The following is a 27,375-nucleotide window of genomic DNA, read 5'->3' on the forward strand; positions in this document are numbered from 1 at the left end:
TCGAGCGCTCGGAATAATACAATCGAACACGTCTCAACCGATGGGTTAAGGTGTATAATTGTGTGCATTATTTAATGATAAACTTGCAGAATAAAAATATTCATTTGTTCGTTTTTACAGCCCATCCAAAGCTGCAGTGACGGAGCGCCCCCCCCCCCCCTATGCTCATCACCACCACTAAATATTTCTAGTTATATTTATCCCCCACCAAGTTGGGAGTATATATCGCATGTTATTATCTAGAAGCTCATGTCTGGTCCTCCCGCGCCCAAAATCAATACTTGCCGCCCTTATGCCATAAGGAATACACAATAATATGCCAAGTTCCTAGCTGATCCATCCATTGGATGGGCTGTAAAAACGAACAAATCCATCCAAAGCTGCAGTGACAGAGCGCCCCCCCCCCCCCACACACACACACGCACACTTCATCCCCTGCTCATCACCACCACTAAATATTTCCCGTTATATTTACCCCCTTCCAAATAGGGAGTATATCGCATGTTATTATACGAATCGATAATTGTATATATCGAGGTTACAGAGTTTTGCTAGAGACTGACATTTCCTCTTATCTAGAAGCTCAGGTCTGATCCAAGGTTATTTATTTCATATGTAGGAACTGATCATTGCCTAATTTACCCTGGAGCAAGTGGCGCGATCGTGCCGGGCTTCTACATTCAATCCCCGCGCCCTACAGGCCGCAATTCTTAATCGATCATTATACCCTAATGATGACCTCAATTATTTTTGGTGCATGTCTGGCCCCTGGGACAGAGCCACACCAAATTTTTGTGTGTGGTTCTCCTACAGGGCGCAATTCTTAACAGATCCTTTTGAAGCTTTGCATACCTATTCCTTATACCCTAAGGATGACCCTATTGTTTTTTTTGGGGTGTTTGCGTGGCCCCCAGGATCAGCGCCACACCCATTTTTCTTTGTGTCTCTGAGTATTGCCTACAGGCCAGAATTCTTAATGTATCGTCTTGGAACTTGGCATATGTATTCCTTATAGCCCAAAGACGACAACTGCATGTCCCAACACCCAGGGGCAGAGCCACGCACAATATTTGTGTTTACCGTATACAGGTCGCAATTCTGAATGGATCAGCTAGGAACTTAGCATATTATTATGTATTCCTTAAGGCATAAAGGCGGCAACTATTGATTTTGGGCGCGGGGGGGGGGGGGGTGAATGTAGAAGCCCGGTGTGATAGTTTGAGTTGACTCCTGGTGTGTGTTTTCTCCTGGGCACTTGCGCATGTCCGAAACTGATGTTTGCCTTAACAACGAAACTATATCTACTTCCTGCAGTGCGAGTTGGTTCCTGGTCAGACAGTCCAGGAAAAAGTATATCATGTACTTGATTAGAGTTTTGTCATTAATAAACATACTTGTTATCGTGATTAGCTGTTGTTTTAGTGATGAGTAGTTACACGATCAACGGATCTAAGTTGATTGGCTTGAAATTGATACTTCTATCGTTCGTGATTTGTTGCCGTTATTTTTTTTTTTAGTGATTAGTCGTTCTACACATGTACTATCAGTGGAAACCATACAAATTGATGATTGGCTTGAAATTATCAATTAATTCACCTCCAAAGGAAGATTAAGGTCTTTGATATTTCGTGGCTTCATTTATCACAAATATAAAAGTATGGAATTTCTTATTCCGATTTCTTTAACATAAATATAGATTTATTATACCATCCCATACATTCAAACATGCATGTAGACAGACCAAATGCAAGAGAGAATGTTCGCATTGTGGACGGGTATATATACTAAATAATAATAATAAAGATCGTCAATTTGCATCCTCTCGTGGTGGTAATACTGTTAATATCGGTACATAATAATCTGATTTGACCGTAAGAAAATCTTAGGGGAAATCCTATCACGAGGAGTCAATGCACACCGCGACTGTAACGATGTGAGTTGACTCCTACAACTGCGCATGCGCCAAACGGTAATCACACACCAGGAACCATCTGAAACTGCCACACCGGCACGATCGCGCTACTTGCGCCAGGGTAAATTAGGCAATGAACATTTCCTACACATATGAAACATATAACCTTCATTGGGACCAGACCTGAGCTTCTAGATAAGAAGTCAGTCTCTCCTAGCAAAACTCTGTAACCTCGATATATATAATTATTGATTCGTTAATAACATGCGATATACTCCCCACTTGGTAGGGGGTAAATATGACTGAAAATATTTAGTGGTGGTGATGAGCATGGGATGGTGTGAGTGTGTGTCGAGGGGGGGGGGGGGGGCTCCGTCACTGCAGTTTTGGGTGGGCTGTAAAAACAACGAACAAATGAATATCTTTATTCTGCAAGTTTATCATTAATGTACAAAATTATACAGCTTAAAACATCGGTTGAGACGTGTTCGATTGTTTTATCTCGAGCGCTCGACTTAGTATCTCGAGCGCTCGAGATATTATTTTTTTTTGCGTGTCCTAAATCAGTCAACGTATCTATCACAGCTAATATGCTATTAAAATTTTATATTTTCCTCCTCCTCCTCTACTTTACCCTCCTTCCACGAGCCAACTTTTGCCCTACAAAGCAAGCATCACTAGGTCTATGCATATATATGTATTGTAAAATGACTTTCCTGTTGAGGCATATATCATTCAGAATTATGGATAGAGTTATGCGGTCCCCGAGTTATTTCCCTTCTGTACTCTGCCCAAAAAAGAACGGATTTTGATACAAAAAGGCTATGATTTTAAACTATTTTAAACTGTCGAAATGATGGTGAATTTGGGTAGATTTGTGTTTAACACGAGTTATGTCCCTTTGTTACGACTTCCAAATTTCCATAGAAGTCACATTTTGACACAACGTCAATTTGGCAAAGGGAACGATAGATTATCAAAAATCGATATAAGTTATTGTATGCCCATAATCTTGTTGTTTATTTATGATTACATTGTCACTTTGAAAGTGCCCCTGAACATGTTATATGAAAGCCTTGAAAGGGCGCACTATAATAATAATAATAATGATATGAGTTGAAATAATGGTTGTTTTCGTTAGATTTGTGTCTTAGAGGAGTTATGTCCCTTGGTTACGACTTCCAAAGTTACGAGGAAATCACATTCTGACATAAAAACGCTACGATTTTAAATTAAAAATGACAATTTGACAGAAAGGACGGTATATTAATGTAGCAGGATCGATGGACAACGGACTATCCCCTTTCCAGGTCGCGGGTTGAACGAAAAGAGACAAAGACAGGAACACAGCTATACAGTTTATTTACAATACACAGGAACAAAACAGCCAATTATTTACAGAAAGAAGAACAAGTAGAAGACAAGAAGAAGAGCACTGAAATGACAAAATAACTAAATTAGCAAATAAGAATAAATATATATAAAAAAAGGATGTAGCTTAGAAATAGCTTCTAATAACTAATCATATAATATATAGAGATACATTGCCTATTACAGGTAATAATAATGGAGCATTTAGAACTATTATACATAAATAACATAACAAAATGAGAAACTATAAACTAGAAACATACCCTGATAAAGGTGCTCTTAAGAAATGAAGAATTAGAACTAATAATGTATAAGCTTAGGAAACCATATACAGGTACAAAAGAGAGAAACACTAAAAGATAAAACAAACACCAAATTAGACATACATTTTAAAATATAAGTGTTTACTTCTTTAGATTGATTATACATGTATTATTTTATTTAAAACTTATATGAGAATAAAACAGTATTTAAATTAGAAAGGAATTGTCTTGTATTATATTGTCAAGTCAAGTTAAACAAATATAAACCTACCCGAATTAGTAAATGCAGTGCTGTACGTAGAAAGAAATTGTTGCCTTCAAGATGGAGATCTAAGAAAAAGTGACTAAAGGTGAAACATGATGTTAGGACAGTATCTAAGTAACAGAATACTACTCACCATGTTAAAATAACATGTTTAAACTATAAACTAAACTAATTATACCAACTGGAAAAACAAAACTTACTGGATATACAGGACAATAGAACTGGATAAAATACTTAAAGAGAATATCACACCAAATACTTAAAGAGAATATACCACCCTACTACATTAACAAATATCGATATAAATTATTGTGATATCAGTTGAAATAATGCCTGATTTGGGTAAATTTGGGTGGATTTGGAATAGAATTGGGTGGATTTGGGTAAATCGTGCTACCGAAAAAATATAGAAAAATTCCATGCATTACCATGTTTTTATTAAGTATAGAATGAATAAAAACAAGCGAATGTACGGACTATTTCAATTTTTCTCGTGTTCAATTACTTTTTTGAATTGTCAGATATCCTCTCACAGTCTTCACATAACAACTTTTGGTCTTCGAAGGAATTGTTAGTGCAAGTGAGCAGAAATTGGCCGGTGTATCGCTGTTATCACTCGTCACTTCAGTCAGTTATATTGTTATATATAGAAGGATAAGTTGTGTTTTCCTTCTGTATTCGTCACTTCCTTTTGTAGAAACCTTCACTACGCATCTATCATAGCAGTGATCTCTGTGTTAAAATTATATTTGGAACGTGTTTAACGAGGTCTATCACATGTGATAATGACAGACACCAATCAAGTCCATTATAAAGGGAAATCACTCTAAATTCAAAATGGTAGGATGAAATCATTTTCGCCACGAATCTGTGTAGAAAATCGTTAAAACTATTTTTTGTGAATGGCTTGGAATTGACTTCTTCTCAAAATTATGTACTTTGGTTAATCTGTAAATGAAAATATCCATATTTGGTCAATCCACGTGAAAATAATGGGAGCAGAAAGCAGTATATTGAGCGATTGTGATTGGGGCGATAAATTTCCATTGACAAATTCTCACGGCGACTGGACACTTCAGCAAGCAATAACACAGACGGGTTTAGCTGTTTCTGTCTTTCAACATACGCGGAAGGACAGAAAGGAAATAGATATACTCAAAAAAGCTGCAAAAGTAAGTATGTATGTGCAACTAACTTTGTAAAAAGATATCTCACGTAGAGTCCGGTGAATGTGTGTGTGGGGGGGGGGGGGGAGGCTGTGAAATGCACCCCTCCACCCCACCCCACCCCACCCCATAACTCATAACAGTTAGAGATTGGTGGTGCCCAAAATCGTGTGATTATCTTCAAAATTCAAACAAGTCGCACTCTAACCCGATTCCGAACTTTTCTTTTTTATCATAAATTATTATAGGTGTTGAGGACATATTCCGAAGTGGACATCGGTGATAAACACTTTATAGGTACCGGTACGTTAAAGTTGTATTCCTTCCTTCAAATCCCCCCCCCCCCCAAAAAAAAAATTGGGGGCTAGCTACGGGCTAGTGATGTGCGGTTTTTAAATTTTCTTTCGGTTTTCTGTTTTTCTGTGGCAAAAAACGTGGTTTCGGTTTCGGTTTTCTTTTTTTTTTATTCATTTAAACACTGTATTATGAATGCACTGATTTATGGTTATTTTATAGGAATACTTGGAAGCTAGAAAAGATATCAAACATATTGATGTAAATTGTAAACAACAAGTTTTTTTTACTGTTATATGACTTTAACTATGACTAGTAAAAACAAAGTTACTGTAAAAAAAGATCTGACAAACTTTGTCAAACACAACACCATAATAATAAATTAATATAACGACATACATGTATTACCAATAACAATAAAGTTACTGTAAAAAAGGATCTGACAAACTTTGCCATACACAACACCATAATAATAAATTAACATAACGACATAATACCAATAACAATAAAGTTACTGTAAGCCATGGAGACATTTTACTTTTAGAGGAAGCCATTGTGCGTTATTGACAACCGGCTTAGGCTTGCATAAAAGTTTGAATTATAAACCGAACCTAATTGAGAAAATAAATAGTCTAGGCCATCCAGACTCATTAAACACTCTATACATAGGGGGTCTGGTTGATTGAAAATAAAAACGGAAGTGGTGGCTACATTAAAATTTTGGAACTATTAAGTAAACGAAGTACGGCTACATAAAAATTAGGAATTTTTCAAACATTTCCAAAACGAAAAACGGGTAAATTAAAAATTAGGAATTTGGAAAAAAATAAACCGAAACGCACGGTTATTTTTTGTTTTATCGGTTCGGTTTTTGGTTTATATGTAAAAACCGATACCGTACGGTTAAACCGAAAAAACGCACATCACTACTATGGGCCTGCAAAATAAAAAGGGTTATATCTCTTCTTTAAAGTATGTAATATTGTAATCATGAATGTGCCAGGAAATAACAAGTAGATTCAAAGAGCCGTGATGTTCGAAACGATAACTGGAATTTCGTATCAAGACCTGTATTTTGACATTAAACACTCACCCCACCCCCACCACTCTTTAATTCAGCTAGTGCAGTCTAACTAACTTTGATAAATTTTAAAAAAAAAGGATATATGCACTGTGCCAAAAAAAAATGAATAAAGAGAGGATTGACTATACTTTTCAGTATAGATATAGAATTTTGGATTTAAGCTCCCTTCACTTCAACTTTATATAAATATAAATGTGCCAGAAAATTATTTACATATATTTGAAAAGAGCAAGGAACGTACTTAAATATCAGTGATACATACCATGATATCTGTAATTTCGTATTGAGACCCATATTTCTAATTTAAATACCTCTACCCCCGTCATTTAATAGGGTTTCGTACCACCCAATTTTGATTGTTTTTTAAGGTAAGTACATATGAATATGCCAGAAAGTTTTTTACGTATTTGAAAAGAGCAATGAACATGCTTTTCAGTGATATGTAACAAGATATCAGGAATTTCATATTAAGACCCGTATTTGACATTGAATACCCGTTCCCCTGTCATTTAAAAGAGTTTGATTGTTTTTTTTTAAGGTAAGTAAATATGAATGAGCTAGAATGTTCAAACTGGGTGTAGGTGTTTATTAGGTCAATGCCTTGATGGAGTTTGAAGATGAACATTTTCTGCTTAGGGTAAGCAGAGATAATCAATTTTATTGGTTAATGCTTTAGGACATCAAAACTTTAATTCTAATTAAGTGAGAGTGAGGACACTTGTTGTATAGCTTTATTACATCAATACTTTGACTAACTTGGATAATGAACATTTTTTGCTGAGGGTAAGCAGAGTGATAAACAATTTGATTGGTCGAAACTTTGGAACACAACAACTGTCCTAATTGAGGTAGAATGTTCAAACTTGGTGTAGGCGTTCATTAGGTGAATGCCTTGATGGAGTTCAATGATGAACATTGTCTGCTTATGGTAAGCAGAGATAAGCAATCTGATTGGTTGTTCCTTTGGGGCACAATAACTTTGGTTATAATGAAGTGAAATTGATGAAACTCTGAATATAGATTCATTATATCATTACCTTGACTAAGTTTGATGGTGAGAATTTTCTGCTTAGACTTTGGAACGTAACAAATCTGCTTTTAACTGAGGTAGAATGTTTAAACTTGATGTACATGTAGATGTTCATTAGGTGAATGTCTTGACTGAGTTCAATGATTAACATTTCAAGCTGAAGCTAAGCAGAGCTAATCAATTTGATTGGTCGATGCTTTGGGACAAGATAATCTTGATTCTGTCTGATAGAGAGTGATGTAACTTAGTTAGTTAGTGTATAGTTTGATTGCTCGATACTTTTGAAAAAAATAAATGTGCGATTAATTAATATGTGTCATCTATTTATTTTGGGATTTCGGCGGGGGACATCAGCCTTGAGCTCACTGTTGGCTTGTTAAGGAAAGTAAATACGAATGTGTCAGAAAATTATTTAAATATTTTAAAAGAGCAATGAAAGTAATTTTCAGTGATATATGGCATCATATCTGTAATTTTGTATTAAGACCCGTACCCATAATCACGGTAATAGAGTTTAGTACCATCCAACTTTGATCGTTTTTGTCATCGACCCAGTCCGTCCCTCCGACAACAATTTGTTTGTGGAAACTCTACAGGTCACAATTCTTATCCGATTTTGACAAAATTTGATATACAGTGTTAACTCCAACAGATCTTGGTTCCTTTCGATATTGGCATGTAAATATATGGTATATCAAGGTTGTGGACCCTCTAGAAGTCACAATTTTGATCTGATTTTGATGAAACTTGAAATATATCTTTATAACCCAAACATCTTGGTTCCTGTCGATATTCTTACATATTAGATCTTAACTTCCTGAATTATGGCCCTTGATTGTACGAAAAATTACTGTTTGTTTAGCTTGTTTTCTATCCATCTCTTGCAAAATGTGGGTGTATCTTGCCTGGCAGCTGCTGGTTTTCCATTACGGTACATTTTATTACAAAATAATTATATTATAATAATAATACATGTAATTACAAAATTCCTCTTCTGTTTTAGATATGTCTAACTATTTTTTTAAAGCTTTTTCAAGGATTTGAAAATATCTAGTTATCCATAGACATGTACATGTAGAATCTACATGTACCTTTTACTAGAGCACTCAAAATTTTAGGTTTTCCTAATATTTCTCAGCAGTTGTCTTTGAGGAACCCTGGTAATAATTCCAACATCCAAGGATCTCATGACGAACAAGAGCAACGGATTTCAGAATAATCTGTAGTCTTTGAATAACAAATCTTCTGTTTAATATGATATATATGAGTTGATAGTGATTGACTTTCACCAACCCTCAGAACATATACTCGTTTATAAACTGTAACAACAAATCTGGCTTTGTCTTTTAACGGTGCTATCAAGAAAAAGATCGAATACAAGGCATTTTTTAATCCAATATTCCCAACCTGGTGAACAAGTAAGCTTACTCTTGATAGAATCCACCATTTTTATGTGAATGAAATCGGTTAACTGGTTGAGTTTTTAACAACCATATAACCGCTTCAATATCTTTTGAACCACTACACCCTTAAATGTAACTTAATTATTTTGTTGTTTTCATCTTTCAGCATCTAAAAACATTACGACATCCATCAATATTAAGATTTATAGCATCAGGTGAAAGTTCAGAAGGATCATATTTAGTAACAGAAGAAGTTTTACCTCTAGAAAGTGTACTAAAACAATTAACACCAATAGAGATATCTTCAGGAATTTCTGAAATTTTAGATGCTTTGGTATTTTTACATGATAAGGTAATACAAAAGTAAATATATACAGCTTTGAGGCCTTAATTCTGAAATAATGTCATGCACTATCATTTTAAAAAAGCATCTCTTTAAATAGTATGAGTGCTGTGGGCATAGGCACATGAGATAAACTTGTCCTGATTACGTTATTGGTGTTCAAACCTGCAGCAGTCAGGATGCCTGGAATGGACATTGTTTGAACAATTTTGAAGGAACACAGACTATACTGGGAAAAATGCTTGATCTTGACTAAACTATAATATTTCACATAATAATGTAGCCTGATTAATAGATGTACCAATATTGTGACAAATGATTTTGTGAAAATCTGACAGTCTGGCGTCATCTGATCTAAGTGATGTCCGGTATGGCATATTTGTGCCAATCCAGGGGGACATGTCCAGTATATATTTAAAAACAGAATCATAATCATTTTGAAATTATAACCCTGGTTAAACCTGCTATCTTTTATTTTGTTAAACTTACATTGGATTTACCTTGTTGTATTGCCAACAAGGAAAGGGTTTTTTAGTTGTCTGTATTGTATAGAATTTGACGTCCACATTAGTGTGCACATAAAGGAAGCCTTGATAATTTAATAAATAGTAGATAGAAACCCTGTTCTCCTCTCTTGCAATGACAATGTGCACGTTTCTACATTTTAGTCTCAAAATCACAAATGTATTATTGCAACCAGTAATCCAGTAAATATAATAAATGACCTAGAACAAATTGTAACAGAAGTTTTCTCGACGGAATCTGGTAGAGGGGTCCCTGAAGCTCTTCCAAACAAAGATCGCTCCAAGTAAAAAGATACGTTTTTGAGTAATTAGCAATAAATCCAATATGGCCGCCATTGGCACCTTAAAACTCCAATATCTCGGGAATGGTTGAGTTTGGAGGGTGTAAATGTATTACGGGTAGATAGGAAAGTAGTACAGATGACTTAGAAAAACAACTAAATGATGTCTCTGTGACATCCTACCGCCAACAATTAGCAGAAATCCAATATGGCCGTCATTGAAACTTAAAACTCTGATATCTCGGGAATGGTTGAGTTTGGAGGATGTAAATGTATTACGAGTAGATAGGAAAGTGCTACCAAAGAACTAGAAAAACAATGCCAGTTGACGTCCTTGTGACGTCATAAGTCATACGGCCAACAATTAGCATATATTCAAAATAAAAAGATAGGATTTCGAGTAATTTGCATAAATCCAATATGGCCACCATTGGCACCTTAAAACTCTAATATCTCGGGAATGAATGAGTTTATATGGTGTAAATATATTAGGGGTAGATATAAAAGTGGTACCAAAGAATCAAAAAAGCACAACCCATCATGTCCCAGTGGCATCATAATGTCAGAAGTCATACGGCCAACAATTAAAATAAATCCAAAATAAAGAAATAGGATTTTGAGTAATTAGCATAAATCCAATATGGCCGCCTTTGGCACCTTAAAACTCCAATATCTCGGGAATGATTGAGTTTATTGGGTGTAAATGTATTAGGGGTAGATATAAAAGTGGTACCAAAGAATCAAAAACGCACAACCCATGATGTCCTTGTGGCGTCATAATGTCATACGTCCAACAATTGGCATAAATCCAATATGGCTGCCATTGGAACCTCAAAAATGCAATATATCGAGAATGGTTGAGTTAAGAGGGTGTAAATGTATTGCGGGTAGATAGGAAAGTGCTACCAAAGAATCAGAGAAACATTGCCAAATTATGTCCATGTGACGTCATAACACCATAGTCCAATCATTAGTATAAATCCAATATGGCCATCTTTGAAAACCTTAAAACTCTAATATTTTGGGAATGGTTGAGTTTAGAGCATGCAAATGTATTATGGGCAGACAATGTGAAAGGACAAAATTATTAAACGAAGAACTGCAGCCACAATAATCTGCAGCAAGATTATTAAACAAAATCCGTCACCCACCCAGAAAAGTATTACCTGGGCCAGAAACAATAAAGTTTTTCAAATTTGTTTACACTTTTTTTACAAGGGCTGATCGTGGGCGATGAGCTGAAGAATATATCTATCGGGCTATGTTTGGTAAAAGCGGCGAGACCCCAAACAATTTTAGACCTATTTCATTTAACGTTCGCGATACAGCTATATCAAATTTATGGGCCAGGATTTCTGGTTGGTACTTTGAATGCATGCGGTTTCCATACCTCTTATTTGAAATTAAAGCAGCAACGCAAGCCTAACTAACAACCGACAGACCTTCTGGAGACACACGGACATGATATAGAAGCTCCAGAACAAGACCTGCCAAATTTGTTAACCAATTCACCCGACGCCAACTTAAAGATTGAAATTCATAGTCAACGATTCGCATGAACCTGAACCAATTGCATACTTGATACTACAGTCCCGGAAATTGCCAATAAAGAAGAATTGTTAGCAGAAGAATTGTACAGTCTATAATTGAAATCTAGGTCTATCAGAAACTAAGTAAAAGTTTACAAACTGCCTTTCTTGGCTGTATTCGTAGCCGTTCAAACCAGATATACCCCTCTGATCAGTCACGCACTATGCAGGCTGTTGCGACTGGAGACCATATCCAAAAACAAAGCCTATATACGAGTTTTTACAATAAAATACATGGATCCAGCCAAGCTTAGCTATGTTACTCAACCTTAACATTCATTACTGATGAATGTAACTCGTCATGGTTACACATTTCTGTCCAACCATTATGATGGAAGGCTAGAACTATCATTGTAACACGTTCTGTATGATGTCAAAAGTCCCACAACTCGCTGATCTTCGCATTCTTTACTTTGTAAATTGCTAAATTGGAGTTTTAAGGTGCTAATGGCAGCCATATTGGATTTATGCTGATTTCTTGAAAACCTATCTTTTTATTTTGGGCGATTTTTGTTTTGTTTGTTACAATTTGTTCTAAGTATCCACTCCATGTGGCTTATCTTTACTCGACTACAGACACAGTCTGTTCAGTTTTAATATCTTGTTTTTAGTTAGTTAGTAATTATATTTGAATTCTGAATTTTATTGTCTGTTGTAACAGGTTGGTATATGCCATAATAATATATGTATGTCATCAATTTATGTCCTACAAGATGGAAGTTGGAAATTAGGAGGACTAGAACATTGTTGTAAATTTGAAGAGGCAACAGTTCAGTTTCTAGAGAGATGTCGAGCGTTTAGAAATGAAGAGTCTATTTCGCCTGAAGAAAAGGTAAATATACTCTTCCAAAAAAGTAGGGGATATTCAAAAACAATACAAAACTGCGGAAATGCACTGCTGTTTTTATTAAAGGTAACCAGTGTATGTTAATAACAGACCAATTGCCTACACATGAACATAAACAGTTCATATGGGCGGCTTATCTGATTGGCCAATTTCACTCGCAAAGAGATACACTGTCAAAAGTGAAAATGGACGTTTTTGATTTTTGTCTTAATAATGAGTAATTGCTCCACCTATTCGTTGTGGCATGCTCCTAATCAACCGTCCAATCACAATTTGGGGCAATCTGACCCACTCCTCATGCAGTGCCACGGCCAATTGTTGCAGTGTTGTCCGTTGACGTTGACGTCGACGAACACGTGTCCGGATCAAATTAAACGTAACACACTAAAGCAAAGATACGCTAAACAGTAAATCTTATGCAAGAACCGATAGGAAAGCAATCATGAATAGGATAAACCAGGAAGCGGCAGTTTTCATCAACCCTTCCTTGAAGTGTCAAATTTGACAATGAACCCCTCCCACGTGTATGACGCTATAGCGTGTTGCACATGCAGCTCAGTGGTTCTCTTTGAACGATAAGTTCTTCATCTGTGAACATACTCAAGTGTCCATGATTATTTATCATATCACAACCTGCATAGGTATTTCAATATTCCCTACTATTTTTGAAGAGTATATATTATTCAAAATATGGGATTATCACCCAAAGATATATGGGTTACCGTATTCCACTTACCAGTATATTTTTAAAAAAATGTATATTTGTTCTGAGAAGGAGCAATTTTTTATTTTGACTTAAAAAGGCATTAATTCGTCAAAGTACATAGAGTATAAAATTATCGTATTTTTAGGACGTTAAATGCATTAATAAACAAAATGAGTATGAAACTGAAAAGCTCCAATCTTAGCTAGGGGTGAGGGTGAATATATCGTACTGTACGTCTTGTGCCCAATAAAAAGTTATTGTATAATTTTTACTACACAAACCATATTTTGGAAGTAGAGTTAACATTAAATAAAGTTATACAATCAATAATTGAAACTTTTTCTGAAAAGGTTTCATTATTTAATTTTAAACTGTATCTGTTTCTGTATATAATAGGCTGGTAAAACAGATAATACACTAGATTTTGGACATGTACGAGATGTGTTCTCATTTGGTGTTTTTATAGAAGAATTGTTTGAAAAGGGAGACAATTTAAGTAAGTTTATTCAATATTTACGTCAACAACCAGAATAATGTTGGCTTGAGGATTATGGTAGGGGGATTACATACAATGTATACTATGCCCTGAGGATGAAATGTTAACCCCGTGCCTTATTACTTTTAATTAAATTGATGCTGCATGCTTGTTTTGCAGATTTTACTGTGATAATCACCTTAAAAGGGCTGCTTACCCGTTTTATTTTAAAAAATGAAAACGGTCTCATTAATTACCGCACGTAAATGTTTTACCCTGTTGCAGCAAGTAGCTAAAAATAAGATATTTGAATTAATCCAGAAATGTGGCATAGGCTTATTTATCAAGTACACAACCCTGAGTGATAAATGATACCTACAATCATAAATGACACTGGATAATCACACATTGCTGTTAATCAATATGATGAGATAAATGTAGTGCCTTGAGTTGAAAGTCAATGTTTATGAGAAGTTATTTAGCCCAGTAGTGATCCTTTGACAAGATAAAAATGCAAAAATAAATACCTCCCTTCCGCATTAGATTTTTATATGGCCTAATCATATGATGTAATGATGCAATAATAAGTCATTTATTGAGGACCTGAAATCCAACATGGTGTGTTGTCCTTCTGCATTATTACATTTTATATAACATATACATGTACTACCATATTTAGCAAATAAATACATGTACACGCCATACAGATATTAACAAAATTCACAACATGAACAGAGAGTTTATTCCAAGAAATACATATCTTTAATGTCTTTATGAAACTGGTTGAGCCACAGGCATAATGGAAAATTGTATTAATGGAAAAATGTAACTTTCAGGATACTGATTCGTAGCAAAGGGATATGTGAACAATTTGTAATTGATGGTGTTTATTCATGTGGCTGAACCCCCAGCATGTTATTGATATTATGTAATATTTTCTCAGGTGAGGTAGAAGAAGATTTTGAACAAAGAATTCATCATGAATGTTTACATATAGAAGCCAAGGAAAGACCCAAACTAAACACATTCCTCAATGATCCATTGTTCAAGTGAGTTTACTTTTTATTATTCGAGTGAAATGATACCGTCCCTTTTGGTTATAAAGATATCTTTGTTTTAAAGATATAAGAATAAAACTTGACTGCCCAACTTATGTTGAATAGAATAGTACTACTACAAATCAGGTGTTTTAGAAAGAGTAAGCTATGCCATGCCTCAAGCTAGGCACCATACACAACTTATTACTAAATAATGAAGCTATAGTTCGGAAAATGGGAATAGAATGGGATGTAAATAATATCTTGTCAACACTATATTTTTTGTCATTTTGAGTCTTAACATATAATATACTAATTTTTGTTGTATGGTAGCGTGTGCAATGCAAAGATTGACAATTTTGCGCAGAGGTGTGTCTGCCTACTCTTCTTCAATTTTCAATTGTCAAGGGTTTGTTTACATGCACTTGAGCGTTGTACATGGGTGGGCCTCAGGTTTTTAATCCCATCAAAATCAAAACTACCAGCCAGACTTTTCTTGTCAAGCTCACAGCGGCCAATTCTAATAAGTGGAAGACCAGGCTTTAAAGATCCTGAAGCTTCCAAAAGACATTAAACCTAATTCCATTATCTGTGTTAATTAAAGAATGTCTAATACGTGTACTTTTTGTCCCCCGCCTTTCGAAGAATGCAGGGGACTATTAAAATGGGTCTGTCTGTCTGTCCATCCATCCCACTTTTTGGGACACAATAACTCTCATTATTGGTGTAGGTGTTTATTTGGTCAATGCCTTGATGGAGTTCCATGATGAGCATTTTCTGCTTAGAGTAAGCGGAGATAAGAAATTTGATTGGTTGATGCTTTGGGACATGATAACTTTATTTCTAATTAAGTGAGAGTGATGAAACTTGGTGTATAATTTCATTACATCAATACCTTGATTAAGTTCGATAATGAGCATTTTCTGATCAGGGTAATCAGAACTATAAGCAGTTTGATTGGTCGAGAATTTGTAACATACCTACTCTCATTCTAATTGAGTTAGAATGTTAACACTAGGCGTAGGTGTTTATTAGGTGAATGCCTTGATGGAGTTCGAAGATGAGAATTTTCTGCTTAGTGTAAGCAGAGATAAGCAATACCTTGACTAAGTTCGATGATGAACATTTTCTGCTGTGGGTAAGCAGAGCGATAAGCAATTTGATTGGTCGAGACTTTGAAACACAATAACTCTCCTTCTAATTGAGCTAGAATGTTCAAACTTGGTGTAGGCGTTCATTAGGTGAATGCCTCATGGAGTTCGATGATAAACATTGTCTGCTTACGATAAGCAGATATATGAAATCTGATTGGTTCATGCTTTGGGGCACGATAACTTTAGTTTTAATTAAGTGAGAGTGATGAAACGCCGAATATAGATTCATAATATCATTACCTTGACTAAGTTTGATGATGTGAATTTTCTGCTTGGACTAAGGAGCGATAAGCAATTTGATTGGTCAAGACTTTGGAACATCACAACTCTGCTTTTAATTGAGGTAGAATGTTTAAACTTGATGTAGATGTTCATTAGGTGAATGTCGTGACGGAGTTCAATGATTAACATTTCGAGCTAAAGCTAAGCAGAGCTAAACAATTCATTGGTCGATGCTTTGGGACAAGATAACTTTGATTCTATCTGATAGAGAGTGATGAAACTTAGTGTATAATTGATAATTTGTTTGATTGCTCGATGCTTTTGAAAAAAAAAATTTGCGATAATTTTTGTCATCTTTTTATTTTGGGATTTTGGCGGGGGACATCAGTCTCACTGTTGACTTGTCATTTTTATATATTTCAGCAATGATTTAATAAAGATTATAAAGTTTTTGAAAAATATCACACTGAAAACACAAAATGAAAGAAAAGAATTTTTTAGGTAACATTTTTCATACTTGAAAATTATTGTATCAAAACACAAGACCTTTTAAGTACATAACCATTTTATACGTTTACTTTAGGTGCTCTTTAAAGCCACTGGTCGTCATTTACATTTTTATAGAATATCTAATCTTACTTGGCTTAATCCATTCTAATATGTACTCAAAGTAAACATTTAATTAAGAAAACAAATTCATGTGGACGTAATATATCGTTGTCCGGACGTTCACATTTTGTTTGTGGACACTCTACTGATCACAATTTTCATCCGATTTTGATGAAACTCAAAATCATGTTTATATCCCAAATACATTGGTTCCTTTGATAATTGCATGTATCGGACTGCAACTACACAGATTGTTGATCCCAGGTCCTTGGGGGGGGGGGGGCATCTGAATTGTCTCAACCAACATGATCAAAACATACATAAGAAGCTTACAAGTACTGGGACATGCAGAAACACAATTGGAGAGGTTACTGGTGCCTTTCATCTTAAATAAGATACCCACTGACCTAAAACAACAGTTTTCCAATTCAACAGGTGTGACATTGTGGTCACTTGTTATGTTACGCCAGGCCTTACAAAGAGAAGTGGAAGTGCTCGAGCCATCGACAAATCTAAAATTTTATCACCTTCACATAACAACACAGATGTTTTTCATTTGAATGCGAAGAGTTTTAGACACTCATTACTGTAAATCAGACCTGCACTGTTGATCAAGTTTCACCAAGGTTGTTACGCTATAACATCAGACAGAAAAAGCGATTCTTATGGTTGACAAACATCGAAGATCGTAATAGTCCCTGGAAAGTATATAGATTTAAATCTATATTATTTAGCGCCACAAGTTCTGCTTTCATACTCAGTGCAGTATTACTTAAACACCTGAGTGAAGCTATTACTGACATCAGCAAGGCAATCCAGAACAGCTTATACGTGGACAACATACTATCTAGTTTTGCCACGGAATCGGAAGCAATAAAGTTCTACACAGAGTCCAGAAATATCTTGTCACCTGCCAACTTTAACCTACACACGTGGGCTTCAAACTGTGACGAGGTGAAAGCTTTGTCGACACCAGATGAAGTTCTGGATGCATCTATCATCGTAAAAATCCTTGGGTTGATGTGGCTACCAATGAGTGACAAACTCACATTCTTTAGATTGAAACTATCGTCTGTAATGGAAGACAAAATTATTAAACACTACGTACTTCAACATATAACTAAAGTGTACAACCCACTTGGTCTATTTTCCCCAGTCACTGTATCAGCGTAAATATTCATGCAAGATTTGTTGAAAAGTAAAGTCGAATGGGACGAATCATTACCAGATCAACTTCAAAAGAAATTCAAGTCTTAAAGAAGAAGACCACTACTCATCTCTGCAAACAGTTAGATCTGTATCTCAATGATGAAGGTATCATTCGCTTGAGTGGGAGAATCCATAACGCGCAAGTTCCGATGGATACGAAATTCCCTATGTTGCTTCCAACTTACCACCATTTTACACGCCTCATCATCTGTTCTACTCACGCCAAATTGTTACACATTGGTTTGAACGCTACCGTTGTAGAATTACGCCAGAAATACTGGATCCCAAATTGTGGCCAGATAGCAAAAGCTCACGTCAACAAGTGTGTTATCTGCAAGAAAGCAAAGGGTAAATCATATAGTTTCCTGGTTTTACCTCCGTTACCGAAAAAATATGCTTAGATGATTCGGCACCCGTCACTGTCACAGGAGTAGATTTCGCCGGACCAATATCGGTGAAAACATCTAATGGGTACTCCAAGCCCATCTAACCTTACCACTGAGCAGTTCCTCAACATATTTCGTATCTTCGCCGCCAGATGTTCCTTACCAGTAGTGATGGTCTCAGATAACGCGACAACGTTCACCGCATCATCTAAAGAAATCAAAGCCATATTATCCAGTCCTACAGTAAAAGAGCACATGAAAAATAACCTTGTACAATGGATCTATATACCAAAAAGAGGCCTATGATTTGGAGGGTTCTACGAACGTTTAGTTGGACTGATGAAATCTTGTTTGGTAAACGTACTGGGAAAGTCGACAGTACCATTTATAACCTTGATAACCATCCTTACCGAGATTGAAGCTGTTCTCAACAACTGACCCCTAACTCGAGCTGCAGCAGATGCCAGAAACTTAGACCCAATATGTCCATAACAACTGTTGACAGAAAGAAGAATATCCGTACTACCACCGGATACCTACAGTAACTTTGACAAACCATTATGTACTCATGAACTGGTGACCAAGCGTGCTAAGGTACAATCTCAGCTACTTGAATCATTCCGGCGTCTGTGGAGTGAAGAGTACATGTACCTGAATTCGCTAAGACAATTCCATGCAAAATCTGGTATCTACGGAAACAAGACCAAAATCGGAGACGTTGTCCTGGCTCATCAAGACCCACCAGCTCTGAGAACTTCCTGGAGTCGTAGTTGAAAGCCTCAATACAGGAAACGAGGGTTTAGTGAGATCTGCAAATATCCGAACTAACATCGGTCAGACCAATAATTAACAGTCACGTTTTAAATGTAATCACTATCAGTTCTGAGTCGACATGAGCACTCTGAATTCAGTTGCTTTCAATTGCTGATTTGATCTACATAAGCAGACTTGCAGTTGCTTCCAGTTGCTAAGTCAACATAAGCTCCGCTTTACATCATGACGGTTATATCCTGTATATTCACTGTGAGTTATCTTGTTAATAGACTGGAGAATACAGTATTAAGATATTAAACAATATGTATTTTGATCATTGTTCATTATTCCCAATTTGGGCTAGTTCCCTGAAACTATGCAATAGCCTTGACCAATAAGGACACTATTTTTAAAACTGAGTATTTTTTTGGCTTGTGTATGACAGACTAAATTATAATGGTAAATTTTGAATCAGTTTTTAACTGTTTTTATTTTTAAAACTGAGTATTTATTTGGCTTGTGTATGACAGACTAAATTATAATGGTAAATTTTGAATCAGTTTTTAACTGTTTTTATACCCCCGTCCGTCCGTCTTCCACAATTTCTTGTGAACACGATAGAGTACACTTATCATCTGATTATTTTGAAATTGATATATGTTGTTTACATTAGTGAGATGAAGAATCATATTTGTTTTTAATAATTTCCATTAATTTCTTCTGGAGTTATGACCCTTGTTTCACTTTGTTGCACCTTGTGAATGCTCGAACAACAAAAGTTATCATCCGATCTGTATGAAATTTATATGCTTCATTTAAATTAGTGAATCGAAGAACCCTATTGAATTGTAACAAGTTCCGTTATGGCCCTTGTTTCACTTTGCTGAAGCTTGTGAATGCTCAAACGCAAAAGTTATCATTTGATCTGTATGAAATTTATATCCATCAATTAAATTATTGAAACAAAGAAGTCAATTGAATTTCAGCAATTTCTGTTAATTACTTCTAGAGTTATGGCGCCAAGGAATATGATAAGTGATATCGCATTGCAATTTGCTAAACAAAAACGACACAAGTGCGAATCAAATTAATATTAATTTGATTAGCAGAAAGTTATCAAATTTAAGGGAATCTGCGAATAAAGTTTCTTGTCCCAAATTAAGCATGAAAAAATGTTTAACAAATGTGATTTATCGTTCCACTTCGTACAGACATTTTAATCCCCTTGATGTCAGTCGACAAGATTAAAAGTAGTCAAAGATTAGTTTAAACTAATTGTATGCTAAACCTTTTAACAGGCATTCAGTTCATGATCTAAATAATAATAAATAATAATGAAGTTTTATATAGCGTCTTCTCCATGTTGACACATGCTCAAAACGCTTTTTGTAATGGCTCTACTGGTAAAACTGTTGAAACAGGAAAGTCTTTAGTGCGGATTTAAATTGATTAAAAGTTTGTTGATTCTTGATCTGTTGTGGAAGTTCGTTCCATTATCTAGGACCAGCTGAACTGAAAGACCTATACCCATATGACTTCAAATTATATCTTGGAACAACTAGTGACTGTTTATTTTGAGAGCAAAGTGATCTAATAGGGTTGTAGTCATATAAGAGTTCAGATAAGTATTGAGGAGCTGCATTATTGCGACATTTATACACTAATGTTAGTATTTTGTATTTGACTCGCGCCTCAGCAGGTAACCAATGTAAAGAAGCCAGCACATTCTGGATGGGATCTAACTAAGTAATTAGTACAAATGTTAGATTTGAAAATCCCGTAAATATACAAGCTAGACTCAAAGCTATTAAAAACGCAATGCCTAATTTGTGAAATATTTCTGATAAACGTTTTCTTGGACTTTCCTATCTTATGGCACATAGGTGAAACATGTAATGGTTCTCTTTTTGTGGAGTTCTGGGTTTGAACCCAATATCAGTTCTCGGTAATGAACTTTGTTCCTGCAAACGCAACATTTATCTTTTTTCATGATTTTAAGCAGTCCCATGTCACATGTTTTGCACGTGCATTCCCTACACTCTGGCCCTTTAAATACAGATCAAAATTCAACATTCATCACTTTGGAAAAATGCCACGCCTTACACAAGAAAACAGGAACAGAGCTATTGGCATGCTGGATCAGGGGGCTTCACAGGTAGCCGTCCACCCATGGACCATTGCTCGCCTCAATCATAGCTTCCACGCCACTAGAAGAGTTGCTGATCCAAGAAGAGTTGCTGATCCACCCTGACCTGGAGCACCACCTGTAACAACCACTGCTCAAGTTCGCCACATCCGACTACAGCATCTGCGCAACAGGTTCCAGTCACCTATTGCTACTGCCAGGGGAACTGTTGGAACACGGCAACGTCAGATCAGCCCTCAAACAGTCCGAAGGCGCAATGCTCTTGGGTTACACTGCCGTCGACCTTACTAAGGTCAAACCCTTTTGGATCGTCATCGACTTGCCAGACAGCAATGGGTTGCAAATCAGGGGTATCTGCACAACACACCATGGCGAAATGTCATCTTCTTGGATAAATCCCAATTCAACCTCAGTTTTCCTGATGGACGTCGTCATGAACACTTTGCTCGGAACCCGATCAATCACCTTTGGGATGAACTTGGACGACAGGTTCGAACTCAATCCATGCCACTTCGAACTGTTCCAGAGTTGGCACAGGCACTCAGGGTGGACATACCCGATATTGACTTCAGCTGACCCCTGTTTTGTTTCATGGTTCTCTGACGTTTTGGTTTTGTGCATTTGTAGTGAATTCTTTCATGAAATTATCCACAGATGCTTGTTATCTTGATTTTGTCAATTGTTAAGTACATTTGTTAAAAGTTGTTGAAGTAAATAAACTTTGAATTTGGCATTGCGTTTTTAATGGCTTTGAGTGTAGTTAATTATTCACAAAACAATAATTTTGATCTGTAACCATTTCCTTTTATAGTCCATGTGGCAGACCTCTGATTTCGGAGTATCATTACCAATTTGATGAATAAATTCAACCATGATTTTCAGTTAGTCTGGTGCCCGAAGTGTTCAAATTTGGTTGATGGACTTCCGGGTCACTTTGCTAAATGCCATTTTGGCGGCCATCTTTAAAAATGGCCGACGTTTTTTCATTGAAATTGAGCGCGTCAAGGAAACCTTTATAACTCTTTCACAGATTGACCTATTGATATGGAATATGGCTCAAAATGTTCGCAATAACATTCTACAGCTGCTGTTATATGACACATGTTGGTGAATGAATCATATATTTTCCAAATCAACAGATTATTCTGAAAAAAGCAACGTTTTGGCATTTTTTTTCAAGATTTATTTTAAAAGTTTACTACCAAATCATGTTCAGGGTAAATTTAGCCAAATTTTGTGTCTGGTCTTCTTAAGTTATTCATTTGGCATAAATAAATACGGTCAGTGAGCCAGTCTGTACAGCTCCGGTGGCCGCAAACTCAACAAAAGTCTTGAGTAGACTGTCAATTTTAAAATGTTGAGCCTCGACGAGGTAGGGTACAAACCATGTGAACGTTTATTTAGGGTTGTCGCAATCACACCGATATTTGGGGACCGGTTGTTTCTGAAGAAAAATTTGTCACTGAAGACGATTTGGATAGTGTGTCACTTCTGTGACGTCATTTTCGGTTGAATCCGTCTGATTTCCAAAATGGTCGCCAAAATTTGACAAAAAATGAATTTCTTGTTAGGATGGATGAGTATCACGCAAGGTAAAACTTGTGACATATCATATATAGGGTTTCCGTAGTCATTGTACTTACAATTGATCTATAAAATTAGTTTCCCAAAATCCAAGATGGCGAAAATTCAAAATGGCAGTCAAAATTTGCCTAAAATGATCGATGCCTCGGATAATCGTCATTTTACAGTTTGATATGCCCTGTAATGCAGCTTAAGGGGTTTTCGATGTCACAAAACTTAAATACAGCATCTAAAAAAAGGATTTCCAAAATCCAAGATGGCTCAAATCCAAGAGTGCGGCAAGATTTTCCCTAAAATGAATGATTTTTCAGATAATCGTCATTTTTCTGTTTTGTACGTCTTGTAATATGCCATTTATGGGGTTTTCAGGATCACTAAACTTAAATATTACCTCAAAAAAAGATTTTGGATATCGTAGATTATTGCTTAAGAACAAAACGGGACAATTGTCAGTCTTTCTCTTGGCTTGGCTTATTATAAAAATGTGTAGTAGTTTTTTAGGGGAGAATGGAATTAATTATACCAGATCTCGTAAATCAGAAAACAAGATTTAATAATATTCCAGCAAAACTGTAAGGAATTTTAATATATCTTTGCAAATATATCTAGTTGTTAAGAATTTATCTATTCTGTTTGTTCAGAAATTGGCCGAAATAGTGGCTCAGTGGGTAAGGCTCAACGAGGTCCGGAATTCGATCCCTGTGTCTGGACAAATTTTACCTCATTTCAGACTGTATGACGAATAGCCATCTTCATTGACCAAGTTAGAACAGTAGGACGTTAACCCACATTGCTTTTCATTTCTGGTCCACAAATGGTAATATGATAGATTTTTACTTTGAAGAGTCTGGCAACCTTTTGTGGTATCATCTAGAATCTAGCCAGATGGTATCATGGATTCATATTTGTCAATTGTGAAAGTGTAAAGTGTAAAATGTATTTCACAACAAGTTCTAAGTTTAAAAATGATAATTACAGAGATAATTTGAAATACATTTACTCAAAAGCATGGCTCACGATTTCCTCTTTGTTAATGTCACAACCATCCACCTCATTGGAATTACTGTGACAATCGCAACTACTGTTTTTCTTCAGCAATGGACACTAGCCAAAGTACAATAAGAAACAGGAGATCTCGGCAGCGACAATGATGATATCCTTTTAATATCATAGGCCTGCCTAAAGCGAAAGAAGAAATTGGTCGACATTACTTTTGTGATGCCTAGTCGTTAGTGCATTTCAAATTATCTTCGCAACGATTCTTTTTAAACTTTCAACTTATTGTGAAATGGATCTGTGGATACGTTATCTAGACTATACCACAAAAGTTGCCAGGCATAGAGTCTTTGATGAAAAACCGGTTCGGTTGTACCATATAACGAAAAAATGCGAACAGTACCGAGATAAAAATCTGAAAAGTACCGAAAAATGCAGACAAAATACCGAAAAAACTTTTTTGATACTAATTACCGAAAAATCCGAAAAACCCCAAATATCGAAAAATCAATAAATAACGAAAAAAACGACACTAATTACCGAAAAAACCCTAAGCCACACACAAAAATTGCTAGGTGGGTCAGACTAGACCATGCATAAAAATTGTTGGGAACTGTAGGTTACGCATTAAAATTGTTGACACTCTAGCTAGGTGGGTAATGGGTCAAGCAAGATCAGGCATAAATATAGTGGTACACTTTCAGTCAGGGGCGGATTGGGGCCGGGAACCGGTCCGGGCTCCCTTGTCGGAGCTACCCCTTTTAATGAACCCCAAATATGCGATTGGGTGGCATATCTGATTATAATCTATGTGAAATAATATATCTCATAAATCGATTAATTTAGGCCAAAACCCCGACCTACAAGTAATTTACAACCATCAACCTGTGAAATTATCATATCGTCATATTATTAATTAACATATTATCATTGTATCGTCAAGAGTCAAGAGAATTTAACTGGTTTAAAAATGGGACTAGTTGAGAAAATTTTGACCATTTGATTAACCAGTTAGGAATATTGAATAAGTAGGAATATTTTCATTGTAAAATGTCCCATTTTTGTTGCCGGGAGCGCTAGTTGATTCCTATTGTGATGGAATTCGGAATCCCCATTGCAGGATTCCGAATTCCGGCCCACACCCAGCACACCCGGCCCAGAAAGTCTATTATACCAGCCCATTCCAGACTCCAGTGATGGCCCGTTAAAGACACCGGCCACATCATCGTAGTTCCATGGCCGGTCCAATACCCCCCCCCCCCCCACCATATAATGTTCAGCAGAAAAAGGTTTTTAGACGAATTGGACAAAATTATTTGCTATCAGTTGGCCATTGATCACAATATGTCCCGCATAAGACTAGTTGGGCATTGTAGGTGGGTCATGGGGTCAGGCATTTAGTAATTGAAGCATAATCAAATAACACACTATTTATGGATAACAAATTCTATAGTTTAATTCACTGCGACGTTTCAACAAGATTTCACAAGTCCTTACCAAGCATATAACATTAATAAACAAGCCAACAGTGAGGCTGATGACCCCGTCGAAATCCCTAAATAAATAGATGACCCATATTAATTAATCGCACATTTATTTTTTTCAAAGGTATCGAGCAATCAAACTGATTATCAACTATACACTAAGTTTCATCACTCTCTATCAGATAGAATCAAAGTTATCTTGTCCCAAAGCATCGATCATTGAAATTGCTTAGCTCTGCTTAGCTTTAGCCCGAAATGTTAATTACTGAACTGAGTCAAGACATTCAGCTAATGAACATTTACATCAAGTTTCAGCATTCTACCTTAATTAAAAGCAGAGTTATTGCGTTCCAAAGTCCTGACCAATCAAATTGCTTATCGCTCTTTAGCCTAAGCAGAAAATTTTCACGATCGAACTTAGTCAAGCTAATATCGCCCTCACTTCATTATAACCAAAGTTATCATGCCCCAAAGCATCAACCAATCAGATAGCTTATCTCTGCTTACCCTAAACAGACAATGTTCATCATCGAACTCCATCAAGGCATTCATTTAATGAACGCCTACACCCAGTTTGAACATTCTACCTCAATTAGAATGAGAGTTATTGTGTTCTAAAGTCTCGGCCAATCAAATTGCTTATCGTTCTGCTTACCCTGAGCAGAAAACTCTCATTATCGAAGTTAGTCAAGGTATTGATGTAATGAAACTATACACCAAGTTTCATCACTCTCACTTAATTAGAACTAAAGTACTATCGTGTCCCAAAGCATCAACCAATCAAATTGCTTATCTCTGCTTACCCTAAGCAAAAAATTCTCATCTCCGTACTCCATCAAGGCATTGACCTAATAAACACCTACACCAAGTTTGAACATTCTTGCTCAATTAGAAAGAGACTTATTGTGTCCCAAAAAGTGTGACGGACGGACAGACGAACCCATTTTAATAGTCATCTGCTTTCTTCGAAAGGCGGGGGACAATAAAATGAAAAGAATATGGCTATATATATACAAGAGCGGTGCTGACCCCCCAAAGGCATTGTAGTGTCCCAAGCCGTTAGATAATCAAATGCACATATACAGGTATAAACTGTAATTGGTATAGATAAGCACAAGAACAAAAGATCAAACAATTATTCAAGCGGTATAATGAACCACGAGCAATAGGCCATAACAGTAAAAACATGATAACGACATGTAAAATCTTGTTGAAACGTCACAGTGAAATAAACTATAGTAATTGTTATCCACAAATAGTGTGTTATTTGCTTAAAAAGACATATTACAAGCTACATTAAACAGAAAATCGATCATTTTACGGAAATTCTGGCCGCCATTATGAATATTCACCATCTTGGATTTTTTTAAACACTCTGTGTCTTGGTTAATTTTAAGGTCAGTAATCCCTTTCAATTGGATATTACATGTAATATCAAACTGTGAAATTGGCCATTTGAGCAACTTTTGGCCGCCATTTTGAATTTATGCCATCTTGGATTTTGGACACTCATATTAGAGATTATTTTTTTATGATCAATGTTTCTGATATCTAGTAAATCACTTTAGTTGACCAAATAGATAATTTGGCTTATATGGGTCTGAACAAGATTTTTTTTAGTAAACTTATGAACAGACATCATGAAAAAAAACCCGAAAATATTGCTGTTTTCAGATTAGTCTTTTATTTTGAAACCGAAAGCATTTCTTAAACAACATGAGTCATATACCAGCAGATTTAGAATTGTATTATGAACATTTTGAGCCATTTTACATATCCATAGGTGAACCTGGTGAGGAGTTGTGGAGGTTTCCCTGACTTGCACTATTTCAAATAAAAAAATGGCGGCCATTTTTAAAGATGGCCGCCAAACTCACATTTGGCAAAGTGACCCGGATGTCCATCAACCAATTTTGGACACTTTAGACCTAAGGCTAACTGAAAATCATGGTTAAATTTATTCGTCAAATTGGTAATGAAAATCTGTCTGTCACATTGACTATTATAAGAATTGACCATGTGTTCCCATCTGGCATCCCATTTGTCATCACATAATATTTTAATCATTTTCCATTCACTGAACAACAAACTATCTGTAGGCTACAATCATACGAAAAATGTATCAATCCGAAGCGCGCACTGCTGTTATCTATACACACCAGTTTAATTTTTATTCGTTTAAACTACTTTGTGACTAAAATGGCACTTGGTTCATTTTGGCGGGAAAAAAGGTCATATGGGC

The 27,375-nt window shown here is 36.0% G+C and overlaps 1 protein-coding gene and 1 long non-coding RNA gene across 2 annotated transcripts in view; one reads left to right on the plus strand and one right to left on the minus strand.

Annotated features, from left to right (window-relative positions):
• Window positions 1-2,347: 2,347 nt before the first annotated feature.
• On the minus strand, window positions 2,348-4,646 carry LOC126831821 (uncharacterized). Its single transcript, XR_007684374.2, has 4 exons — window positions 4,317-4,646; window positions 3,818-3,876; window positions 3,547-3,635; window positions 2,348-3,347 (listed from the first exon to the last, which is right to left on the minus strand). It is a non-coding gene; the product is annotated as an uncharacterized LOC126831821 (long non-coding RNA).
• LOC126831160 (protein-associating with the carboxyl-terminal domain of ezrin) overlaps window positions 4,618-27,375 on the plus strand; it is a 40,956-nt gene continuing 18,198 nt past the window's right edge. The window contains exons 1-6 of the mRNA XM_050561846.2: window positions 4,618-4,983; window positions 8,955-9,140; window positions 12,187-12,357; window positions 13,475-13,574; window positions 14,497-14,602; window positions 16,390-16,467. Coding sequence (XP_050417803.1) covers window positions 4,804-4,983; window positions 8,955-9,140; window positions 12,187-12,357; window positions 13,475-13,574; window positions 14,497-14,602; window positions 16,390-16,467 — 821 coding nt within the window. The 5' untranslated portion in view covers window positions 4,618-4,803. The remainder of the gene's footprint in view (window positions 4,984-8,954; window positions 9,141-12,186; window positions 12,358-13,474; window positions 13,575-14,496; window positions 14,603-16,389; window positions 16,468-27,375) is intronic.

Source organism: Patella vulgata, chromosome 1, assembly GCF_932274485.2.
Source record: "Patella vulgata chromosome 1, xgPatVulg1.2, whole genome shotgun sequence".
NCBI classification, from domain to species: Eukaryota; Metazoa; Mollusca; class Gastropoda; family Patellidae; genus Patella; species Patella vulgata.